Below are 12,578 nucleotides of genomic sequence, written 5' to 3'. Positions count from 1 at the left end.
ACAGATGCGAGGGAGGGAGCACAGACATCTACATCTGTTTCATCACCTGCTTGAACATAGTGGTGAGCTGAGAGCAACTCAGAGTCAATGTTCATTCATTCATCGGCTTCCCGACTGGCTCCAGAAAACAATGGTGCCAGTTACCATCAACTCTCTCATATGGCCTAAAATGAACTCAATTCACTTTGGCCAAACAGCTGCAAAACTGCGGTCTCAGTCAAGGAGGTTCCCGTGCAGAATGATCTGCCAAGATTAGATGGAGCACAACTATTTTGCTAAAACTTCCTCAGGATAACAACCATGTCTAAACAGAACACAGCAAAGCCAGGCTTTCAAAAGGAAATTACTAAAAAGGTGGGAAATTATCACAAAATGCATCAGAGCACTCTACACTTTAACCTAACTGCTTCCCTCCCATGAAATTCTGCAGCCATAAGCATTAGAAACATTAGCTACATGACAGTCAAGCTCCAAAGATACCAGTAACCAGCAAGTTCTCCATATCCTGCTTACAACTAAGAGGTCATTAATCTAACAGGATCTACAACAAACTAATTTCTTCTCTTGCATGAGGGCGCAGAGATTTCATATATACATACATTCAAATGGATCAGAGATTTCATATATACATACACATAGCATGTGACTATTCTGTTTAATTCTTAACTTTAAAAGGAACCAGAAATTCTTATGTTCTTTTCCTGTGCATGAAGACATCTCTGAAAGGCCACTGCAGTAGGTCTTTTTTAACTTTCAGTCAAAAATACAAAGATGCCACAGAATCACAGACTAGTTAAGGTTGGAAGACACCACCAGAAATCATCTGTTCAGACCCTCCTGCTCAAGCAGGGCCACCTACAGCCAGTTGCTGAGGACCATGTCCAGACAACTTTTCAGTATCAGCTGGAATGGAGACCCCACAGCCTCACAGCCACCCTCACAGTGAAAGAGTGGCTTCTTGTTGTTCAGAGGGAACATTCTGTGTTGTAGTGTGCGCCTATTGCCTCTGGTCCTGTCAATGGGTACGACCAGAAAGAGCGTGGCTCTGTCCCCTTTGCACCCTCCCTTCAGGTCCGTCTATTTATTTATAATATAAACTTCCCCCTCAAGCCTTCTTTTCTCCAGACTGAACAGTCCCAGCTCTTGCAGACTTTTCTCACACTAGAGATGCTCCAGTCTCTTAATCATCTTCACAATCTTTCACTGGGCTCTCTCGGCTATGTCCATGTCTCTCTTGTACTGGGAAGGCCAGAACGGGACAGAGCTCCAGACAGGGCTCCAGCAGTGCTGAACAGAGGGAAAGGGTCACTCCTGAGCTGCTGGCAACACTGCTCATGCAGCCCAGGCCACCACGAGCTGCCCTTGCCACAAGGACACATTGCTGGCTCGTGTCCAGCCTCATACCCACCAAAGCCTCCAGGGCCTTTTCTGCTGAGCTGTTCCTAACTAGGCCACAATATAAAAAACATGGAATGTTTTCCCAAAAGACCCTCCAGTGCTCACAGATCTTGCAGCATCCATAAAGATTTTAATTCAGAAGTGACTTTGCCTTACAGGCGCCTATAACTCCATAAACCTGGCTGGATTCTTATAGCCAGGCACCAACCTTATCATCTAACCCTGGAATGAACAGACAGATGTTAAGTGGTGTTTGCTGCATTCCACAGTTCTCTAACCCAGAGAAAGCACTCATCCTACCTGCTGACTCCAGCCTTTTTCAAGGGCCTTCTCAAGTCATGTTCATGGTTTGTTCTGAAAAGCAAAAAACCATGTTCCAGGCTGGAATAAACACTGTTTAGCAAACATGAAAGAGGCTGGCGAAGGGAGTCATATTTTCATTGCCAGATCTACAAATGAATTATTAAGTTCATTGGACAATTAAGGTTCCCCATGTTATGTAACCGTCGAGGATTTCTACTGCAAGAGGAAAGTTCTTTTTGGAGCACTTAAAAATTTTACCAAAGAGAAGTGTTTACAGAGTAAATCTAAATTTTGTTTAGTGCCTTAGAACATGATCTTTAATGTTATTACTAGAAAACAGGGAAATCTGGTTATTCACAGGTATGATCAGGTATAATTGTCTGTCTTCCTTACTCTCCAGGTGTAAAATTTTGTGACAAATGCATTAGCATTTCCCTAGACTTCACTGTCACACAGAAGCCTGCTCCAATCTTTCCAAAGCATGAGGGACAGACAAGGCAACAGTCTCACAGTATTGATCAATTGTTAGTGATGTAATGTCCAAAAAATAAGATCATCTGCAATATGGATAATTACCTCCTTTAATAGCTTTGTATCTCAATATGGTTTTGTATACAACAGCTGTAAACTGCCCTTCCATTACTGTAGTTCTTTATGCATTTTTAATATCAAATAAATTTTGCGGGCCAGGAAATTTTGAAGAAACTTGGCACATCACAAGAGTGCCTCTTAAAACATTTTAACAGTTTGCTAATTGAAAACTGCGAAGACTCTGTTTCCTAAAAGACTTTGGCTAATGTTTCAAATGGAAATCTAATTACCATGATTCATGGTTATTTTCATACTAGACTTACAAGGTTTTCAGAACAGAGAGAAGCACTAGTAACATGTAGCTCACACTCTATCAGAGAATATATCTATTCAAAACAGCATTCAAAGTACACCAACACAATTACTCACACTTGAAGAACAGTCTCAAATACTGATCTTGAGCCACATTTGGCAAAGGAAAATGTGTTGGAGGAAAGAAACAGCCATATAGTGTAGAATACACTGTTAATCAAAGACCACTATACTGTTAGGTAAAATTGTAGGAGTCTTTGGCTTGATTGTGCTGTGAAGAAGGACTACAATAATCACACGTTAATCTCTGGCTGTCTGGAGACACAGTGAAGGATGGGGCAAAAGAGGCTTACTTTTTTCCTTGGGAGCAATAAAACTCTTCAAATTATATAAAGCATTCTAAGCAATCAAAGCATTATATAAAAGTACATGGATGACTGTGGCCTTTTATCTGGCCTTCTGTAGCACAACAACAAAAAAAGTATTGTTAAGACAGTAAAAACACAAACGTTAAAGGAAAATCTCTCCATTTTTTAAAGTATATTTTCATGAGATGTAACCACAGAAGATTTGGCCCTATTTGGTAAATTTAATCTGTCAGTAATTACAGCTTTGCTTGCATTGCTCTTGCACACAGTGGCTGGGGACAAAACGTCTCAGAAAGTAACATCATGGGAGAGCTCCAAAAAAAGTGAACAAAACCGGCTAGTTGTAACTGGTTTGGACTTACTTTTTCAATAAGCTTCCAAATATTTCTACTGAACAGCATCCTATATAATGAGAATCAGGCTGATTCTATTAAAGTTTTAACAGTCTGGACCGTGTGCAAGATGAACAAATCTTCTTTACTAGCAGAAGTGCTTATGGAGTATCTGTGATCATCCTTTCAGCACAAGTGCAAGCTTACTTTTTTTCACTACAGATCTTGACTCACACTGGATCTTGACCAAAATTTATAGTGAAAATTTCTTCCCTTCCCTCCAAAAAATGAACTGGCAAATGATTGGCTTTCTTCTTCTTTTTTCAAAATTATTATGCATGTAGTGTAATAGGTGTAACAACCACAAAATATTGCCTAACAGCATTTTACTGATAAAAAAAAGCTCATGCCATGCTGCATCTTGAAATTCCTGAAAGAAGCTTAACATCAGTTCATTTGCATCTTCCATTCTTTTTCAGAAAGCTGAAAATATTTCTAGCAGTTTTCAGTGATTTGCATGTCTGTACTTGAATTTTAGGTAACTTCAACATCATCTGCAGGGCCAGGGGTTAAACGCAAGTGATTTTTCTAACTGAGGTGATTTCACCTTTCACCTCCATCACAACTCCCAAATTCTTTTTTGCCCTCCTACAGTTCTTTCTTTTTTTTTTTTTTTTTTTTTTTTTCTAAATTCAAGTGGCAAATAATCTATTTTCATTACTTTTATGCAAAACGAAGTCCAGCCTACTGTCAGAAGTGCAAGGTATATTCAGTAAACATTAATTTTCTGAGAGCCATCCTCCCTCTCTTGTGGCCAGATTCTATGGCTCAGTGCAAAATGCACTACAGCAGTTGTTGACTCTGTAAGTGCTGAATCAGTAACAGCTGTATGTGAAAATACACTTAGGAGAACGTTACCATTCTCTGGAGAAGAGGAATGCTTTGAAACTCATCTCTCATGTAGTGACTCACTGACAACAGCTTGGGCTTTGTTTGCTCCCCTGCGGCAAATGGAAAGGCCAGACTTATCACAAGTGTCATCATGCACAGGCAACTGCTGCTGAAGCTCTTGATGGACATAAAGTGCCCTTGGCTGTCTTTTTTTTCTCACAAGACCTGCCTCTGAAGATGGAGAAAAATACACTAATAACTGTAATTTGGGCATAGCTCATAAAAATGCCAATACCCAGGAGCCTAGGATGGACGTTACACCTGGGCAAGCAAAATGTAAGATTCTGGGATCTGGGATCAGCAAGACAAGGGATAGGCTGGAGCAAAATGGAATGCTCCTCACACATGGTGCTACCATTAAACTGCCAGTGACAGCCTGAACAGGAAAACAGTATGAAGAAAGGAGTTGCTAAAACCAGAGTGGTGGCTGAGTAGTCAAAGTAGAGTGTACAGGAGAAATGGCACCAGAAGTAAAGGAAAACAAGAAGAACATGAGAGTCTAAATGTAAAAGAAGTTTTTTCTTTCCCCCCTCCTCAGTAAGGACAGCTGTCTCTCTAAATTCAATTACTTTGGGCCAGGAACACCAACATTTTAATTATCAGATCAAGGCAAAACAGACCATATGCCAATCTAAGGGCCACTACCCTCCATCAAACAGCACTCAGTGCAGAGATGCTGTGGCTACAGGTTTGGAAATCCCAAACCAATAAGCTCCTGTGGCAGGGTGAATTCATCAACTGAGAACTTGCCAGCAAACAAGCTCTGGGGTATGACAGCCCAGTTCTGCTGCAGCTAGGTATAAGCTGGTGCAAGTCTCCTTGACTCCCAAATACACAGTGATCTCACAACAAACACGAGACCACTTGTCTCGTACAAGAATTGTACAAAGCCAGCAATGTTACAAGTTTTCTTTACATTTTCAAATTATGTATTTCCAAACATACAAGAAAGTACTGTAGATAGATGGAAAGAAAACTAAGCCTTCAAATGTGCTAATTTATTTGCCAATAGGTTTGTAATGAAGCATGACAGAGCATATATCAGACATGAACTGTGTTTGCTGTGCCACAAAATCTAGGATTGCCAATTATCACCTGCTTCATTACTCTGCATATTACAACCACATGATGTGACATTCAAGATCAGAGAGCTCAGATCAAAAGAGGTCAATTTTAAGTCATATGGCACAGCTGTAAATACAAGCTATTTAAATGGTATGCAGGCAATGTTTAGATTTGAGATTCCTTATGCTGCTGCTCTCTCGCCTGACTTATCTGATGGCCTGCAATAGCTGTCCTGTCTCTTGAAATTATTTTCCAAAAATTTTTAAGAGTAGCAATGCGATAAATCTGTTCCAAAAGACAAACTTCAGTTTCCTGAAGCTACTGTTATTGATGTTGCTTGCTTTCTATTAATTGTTACCTGGTGCACTGTTTGGAGTGCACTGCAGGAGCAGCATCTTGGAATAGGCAAAAATAGGCATATGCTTTAAGAATAAGAAAAAATGGCCATATTTGTATGTAATGTAATCCATTACATCACTCTTCTGAGTGAAATCTATCTCTTTTCCTTCAAAATACTGCAGAAAGAAAAGCATTATTAAACTCCTGAAATGTGGGCTATTAAAATGTACCCTTGGTGACATGAGATATGAAGAAATACACACTTCCAGAATTTCTGAAGGAAAGCAACACTCAAAAAATAGGTATTTGAAGCTGTCAATTATCCTATGAGAGCCAGGTGCATTCAGCTGTATTAACTACCAGTGACAGCTCTAGTGTTTCAGTGCCACAAAACTCATTAGGCACATGAAACAATGATCTCTAGCTTTTTGGAGCACATTGCCAATATAAAATCACTCTTCCTTATAGGTTGCTGTCATAATAGACAAGTTTCTTATCTAGTGATTAAATCCAGGCAAGCAGATGCAGCATAGCAAACTCCATTAGGGCAGAGTTAAGCTGAAAGCCAAAATGCACATTATTTTTAGCAGTATTAAACCGGTCTCTGTTACAGTGAAGGGCAATGGAAAATAAAACATACCCACAGTTCACACAAAGTGCTGTACAGATATTCTAAGCAAAAATGTAAACATTGCCCAGAGTCACAGAAAAGACATGCCATTGTTATTGCGTTTAATGAAATTTATCTCTAATAATGTTCGTGAGCAGGATGTTCTTACCATCATGTTATGGCCAGCTCTGTGCTGGCCATGGCTAAGTGTAAGGTTTGGCAAAAAATGCTCAAACTTAACATTTTAGAATGCTTACAATTGAACCAAGGCTGTGTTTCCTACTGCTGCTTCTAGTGGGTCTGCATGGTTTTATTAATTACTCAGCTGAGTAATTAATCTGCCTATCACACACAGCATTTTCCTTTGTTTCAAAGACTATTTTGGATTTCCAGAGCACGTCTGTCATCTAAAATTGTGCAATTAGGTTAAAGAAAATCTCAATATTATTTGATGAATCTTACCCTACACAGTTTGACAGCATGTATTAGAATTAACTGGTATTTCTCTTGCAAACACATATGCTCCTGACAAAAAAAGTGAATTCTTGTGAAAATCAGCCACTTTGCATCTGCAAAGCTCTGTGCCCCAAAATAACTGGACATGAACTCATGCTCCATACACCTGCAGGTGTATGTAGAACCAGCATGGTGTTCAAGCTTCTCAACTATCTCTAACTACTATAGTAGTGATGAATATAGATGTGATTCCTAAATTTCCTATCCATTGGTTGAGTCCAAGAGTATAATCTTTGTCTTGTATTCTGAACTTAAAGTAAAATTATCTGTTCAGAGGCATCGTGAATGCAGTAACATTTCTGCGGGAATGCCTACACCACGGAAATGAAAATGGACCATTGTCCCCTCTGTTTATGCATAGCAGAAACTCACAAAGCTTTCAGATCTTATCACTGGTAACATACAAATTGATCTGTCGCTCATTTCAGAAGCAGGATTACATAATGATGCTCTCTTCCTAAGCAACAACATTACACTGTTTCTTGTGTAGTCGGTATCCTACAAACACCTGAAAGAGAACAGCAGAACGTGTTGCATGGAATTTCCCATGCTACACTGAAAACAGAACTGGCTCCTTAGGGATCGCGCTGTCTCAAGCCTGATGCTGTGCTTAACCAGCTTGGGCCATGACCTCAGCTGGGTGTGCTTCCCAATCCACCCCAAGGCTCACCAGAAATTTATATCAACTTTATATCCAGCTTTTTCTGTATGTTATGTTTTCCCTTGCATGGTGTTTGTCTGCTAAAATCATCATAGTTCTAAAAGGCAAACACTGAGCTAGCCAGTCACTGAAAAAGCTGACAGTTAAAAAAAGCACCTTGATATGCTTGAAGGTCCTATTCCTGAATTCAGAGTCATGTGAGAGAGCTTGAGGCTGACAGAGGGGTTCACTGAAGCAGAGGTTTTATGGGAGCACAGGCTGACTGGACAGATGCCTGAATTGTTTCCTTTATAGCTGTTCCCACAAACAGCCACTTCACTAGGGCCGGCTTGGCCAGTCTTGAGTAAAGCACTTAGCAGTGAAACAGCTATCCTTTGTAGCACTGAGTATTTTCTTTTGATTTGCACTTGATTAAAATAGGCCCTAAAATGCCAGTTACAGGTAACAAAACTTTAAAAATTAAATTTTTTCAATTATGAAAATTCTAAAATTAAACAAAAAAAATTATTGTATGCTGGAACTACTGGAACACTAAAGAGAAACCAGAAACATTTAAAACAGCAGCTGAACCTTAGAAATACATTCATTTAAGTGGGACTGTGTAGCTGCAAACAAAAGCAAAACTTATACTTCCTTTCTGCGTGCCTGGCCCATCAGAAGATGCTGGCTTCCCTGGCAACTGGGCAAAATACTTTCAAGTATGGAGTGGAATTTTCTGGGCATGGTTTTAGTTATATTTACATCACCTTGACAGTTTGGCACAAGACTACACTATTGAGACATTTATAAGATGCAAGAACTTACACTGCAAGTCACATAATCCCTGTTAAAGACCCACTGAATGCAAAGTTGCTTTGTTATTTTAAAATGTTATTTGTGCAATTTCTATAGCACAAATAACATTTTAAAATAATAAAGCAACTTTGAAGCAATGCAAGGAGAAACTGAACAATTCAAAGCTAAGCTGTGTCTCCTGTTCTCAACCTCCTCTGTTGTCCCAGTAAATCACCACAGGCACATACACTGACCAGCAAATACCAGGACACAGTGATGCCAAAAGGGGCATGGTTTTATAAGACAAAAGAATGAAAGAGCGTCTAAGGAAGGTTAGTTTTGCACACCTGCTGTGTAGATTAGAATGGATTCTTTTCAGCTAGGTTTAGCTGTGATTCTATGAATGCATTTCTGAGGAGACTAATAGAATACCCTGTGCGCCAAATGTTTGCACAGAATGTCTTGCTATGATCAAATTACAGACTGCACAAAAACTGTTTATAATGGAAATCCTGACAGAACTATGCCTATTACGAGAGCTGGTATACCACACATCCTCCCAGAGTACAGCATTTCAGTTATGTATGTTTGAAAATGAGATGTGCAATAACAGAAGCCACGCAGCTGCTGGTCTGTTTGTTTGTAAAGAAAGATCAAACTACGGTAACTAAAATTGTGTTCTGTGCACCAAAAAAAGCAGGCTGCTGCTGACCCCAAGCCCTGGTCAAAGGTCCTTATATCCTGGAACTGCAGCACAACATGATACACACCCACTCGTGCAGGTTTTGCTCCCAGCAGCTCCCAGTCCCTTGGAGCTGAATCAATACCACTACCATGCGGCTGCCTGTAAATCACAAGGGGGAAGTGAGTGCTGCTTTGCAGACAGACTAGGAGGGCATGGTGCTGGGAGGCATAGCTGGGACAGTAAAGATGGTAACTAAATTTCTACTAATACAGGAAATTTCAAAAATACAGGAAAATCTATGTATATTTAAATAAATAAATACACTAAGAAATATACATCAAATAAGAGAAAAAGCACATATTTCAATTATTACGTCCTTGCAGGCTTTTCTGAGTTAGGGTTTTTTGTACATTCTCAAAGCCTACTGAGTAAACTAAAAAGTAACAATGAAGGTGACTTATTTTGCATAGGTGAGAACTGGGTATGAATCAGAGGGGAAAAATAGTTTTTCTCAAATGAGAGACAAGTGGAATATAAAACTGGACCAGCCAGTTTTGAATGGAGCACTGATTAATGGTTTCTGAGAAGCTGTCTATCTCTTTGTATCTGTACTCACCTCTTCATTATTCTTGGCATGTGTTTTTGGACTTAAAAACTTTAAAAACACAGTCTCTCTTTCTGTGTGAGCACAGCTTTCACTTCACAAATGACAATTTTGTAAACACATAATCAAAACTAAATTATTTTATTACCCAGTTACAACTATGCTGTGTAATTTTTGTTTAGTCTTTTGTTCATGTAGATTCTGTCAAATATTGGAGCCCACACTGAAAACTTACCAAGCAGTCAGAGCTGCATCAATCACTGTGCAGTAACTGATTATTCTATTCAACAGCATTTAGTCTTGTAAAGTCTAGTACAACTTACTGAAAGACTTCACTTTTTCTGTTGAACTGGACACACTACAAATCAGAGAAAAGTCTTAACTGAACATGCCGCAAAGATACTCTTGGCAAAGATTGTCTCTTGCCCTGGAAATGCATCCACTTTTGGAGTAGAACCCAAAATGCATTTAGAAAGAAAATAATGCATAAGGAACGCACAAGGAAAATAATGCGTAAGGAATGGGACCGATGTGACTGGTCTTTTTAGAAAGGGGTCCTATAAAAGACACCTTTTCCCAACAAAACGTGAAAGACAGAGAAAGCAAGGAGACCTCTGAGGCATCCTGCAGAAACCTGCGGAGATACCAGTGCCGGGGGAGCGCAGACGCCTCCCCGCAGGGCCTGCCCGTTGTCAGGGGGGGCACAGCGAGGATCCCGACGGTGGCCGCTCCCCGCGAGCACCGGGCGGCCCCGCCGGCACCCGGGATGCGGCCGCGGGCCGGGGCAGCGCCGCGGGAAGGTGCGCGGGGAGCTGCGCCCGGAGCGGCGGCGCTCTCACCTTCGCCGTGCAGCGTCCAGGGCAGATGCGCGTAGTCCCACTGGTAGCCGCAGGCGCTGTCCTCGAAGGTGCACGACCCGGGCGAGAGCAAGGCCGCCCCGGCGAGCCGCAGAGCTGCAAGGACAAAACGAGCCGCGGTCACGGCGCGCCCGGCCCGGGGGCCGCCGCCGCCCCCGAGCCCGGGCGGGCGGGAGGCGCCGCTTACCGAGCGCGGCGAGCAGGCAGAGCCGCGGCATCTTCCCCGGGGCGCGGAGAGCGGCGGGAGCGCGGCCTGGGCACCCCGGCCGGCGGGGCGCGGGCAGGGCAGGGCAGCGGCCGGGCAGGCGGGGCAGGCACGGGGAGGGACCGCGGACAGCGCGGGGGGCGGCCCGTGCCGCTCCTGTCGCCGAGCGGGGCTGGCCCCGACGGTGGCCCGGGGCCGGAGCGGCTGAGGCTGCAGTGCCCTCCAGAGCGGGGGCTGCCGCCGCCTCTCCGGGCAGCCTGCGGAAGAGTATCCCTCCCCCCGCGCGGGGAAAATGTGCTTTCGTACGTTTAAGTGTTGTTTTCCCGCGTTTCAGCTTGTACGCGGCGCATCGCTCCCGTCCTTGTTTTACCATCGCTGGGTACCACTCGAAGAGCTTGGCTCTGGCTGACGCAGTCCCTGTCAGGTGTTTGTGCACAACAGGAAGATCACCACTCAAACACATCTGCAGAGGATGAGGGGGCTCCCACTGCACCAGAGCTCCCGTGTTAGCATAGCTTGCCTGTCTGTCCTTCCCTTCCACTAAACCGGACCTTCAGAGGACCATGGCAGGGTACCCTGGCACTTTTAGCTAAGAATGGTCCAGCAGCTGCTGAGATGCTCCAAGTGCTGTAGTTCATCAGTTTACAGAGCAGCTCAGGACTGGACCACAAGAGACATCCAGTCCAAACTCTGCTCAAAGCAGAGCCAGTTTTGAGCTTGGAGGTTGCTCAGTTGGGGTTAGATAACCTCCAAGGCTGGTTGGCCTGGCTGGGCCTGGCTCAAATCCTGGGCTGTTTTTGTGGGGAAAGTGGGGAAAGCATTCCTTGAGAATGCTCTGAATTTCCACTGCTTCAGCTGTGCTACTCCCTCTCACTCTCCAACCATGCACCACCCTGATGAGTCCTGGCGCTCCATTTCCTCTGTCCCTCTCCTGTCCGGGACTGCTATTGGATATTGCCAAAGTTGCCTTTCTTCCCAGCTGAACCCTCTCCTCACAGGACAGGGTGTCCAGGCCAACTGCCTCAGTGGCCTTCTCTCACCTCACATCTAAAAGGGATTAAGATCACTTAATTTGTTGCATTGCAAATACAGAAATTCTGAATTATTTGTCTAATCAGAGCTGCAGACATAGTATACTTTTCAGATTTGACTGGTGGCACACAGTAGTATTTAAAATATAGACTTCCATTTTATTACCATGCTTTAATATCAAAGCATTCAGTGAATAGGACCACCAGAGACCCCTTTTGTTACTCTCGAGGACCATAAAAGGACTTCCAGCAGGAGGTGGATGTGTGTAAATTATATTTAGGGGAGCGATATTTATGTGTTAGATAAGAAACACCTTTTAATGAATATGTATGATTATGATGGATAAACCTCCACTTGAAAAGTCTCACCTCGCACACAGAATGAAAAGAGTTTGATCCTCTGTGTGTCCTGTGCAGATAAATCCTTCAAATTGAGTTAGAAAGTTTATTCTGGCCAATTTCAAGATCTCCATTACTTGATTAGCTAAATTTCTCCAGCACCTTTGACACATGCCTATTTTTACACAGAATTGAGTTTAGTGCATTATCTAGAATACACCACTTCTGGAAAGCTGATGGCACAAATAGCTTCTGGATGCTGATGATTCACCAATATAAGCACTCCCTAAGAACAGCTGAAGTGGCTCATGCCCTCATTTTTTTCCTTGCTGGTTTCCAAGATGTTCCACCTCTTAGCAGATGTGGCTTAGCTTCCCACCCAAGTGTGTCAGCCACCCAAGTTTACAGCACCATGTGTAAACTGGTTATAAAAACTGGCACCTGCAGCCAAGGAAGTAGCAGGTGTGTGTGAATGAGATGGCATTAAAATTGCTGAAATTGGTGTAAAACCTCAGTGGCCCACTAAACTCCTTTCCAAGAACTGTATAGAAGACATTCTCCTTAATAATGAATTTTTAGAAGCATTTTGCCCCTTATTGACTCATGTTTCCTGAAATCTCACCCCATCCTTTCCTGCTGCTGATTTAATTAAGTTGTCCTCTTCATATCAGGGAGTAACATAATCAAGGCCATACTA

The 12,578-nt window shown here is 42.6% G+C and overlaps 1 protein-coding gene across 1 annotated transcript in view; it reads right to left on the bottom strand.

The window, feature by feature from the left end:
* The window catches only part of MAMDC2 (MAM domain containing 2), a 55,427-nt gene extending 44,543 nt beyond the window's left edge, over window positions 1-10,884 (bottom strand). The window contains exons 1-2 of the mRNA XM_063180783.1: window positions 10,818-10,884; window positions 10,289-10,768 (exon numbers count right to left, since the gene is read on the bottom strand). Of these exons, the coding sequence (XP_063036853.1) occupies window positions 10,289-10,768; window positions 10,818-10,884 (547 nt within the window). The remainder of the gene's footprint in view (window positions 1-10,288; window positions 10,769-10,817) is intronic.
* Window positions 10,885-12,578: the final 1,694 nt, after the last annotated feature.

This window comes from Melospiza melodia, chromosome Z (assembly GCF_035770615.1).
Source record: "Melospiza melodia melodia isolate bMelMel2 chromosome Z, bMelMel2.pri, whole genome shotgun sequence".
NCBI lineage: Eukaryota > Metazoa > Chordata > Aves > Passeriformes > Passerellidae > Melospiza > Melospiza melodia.
This window is presented reverse-complemented; position numbering and strand designations above follow the sequence as displayed.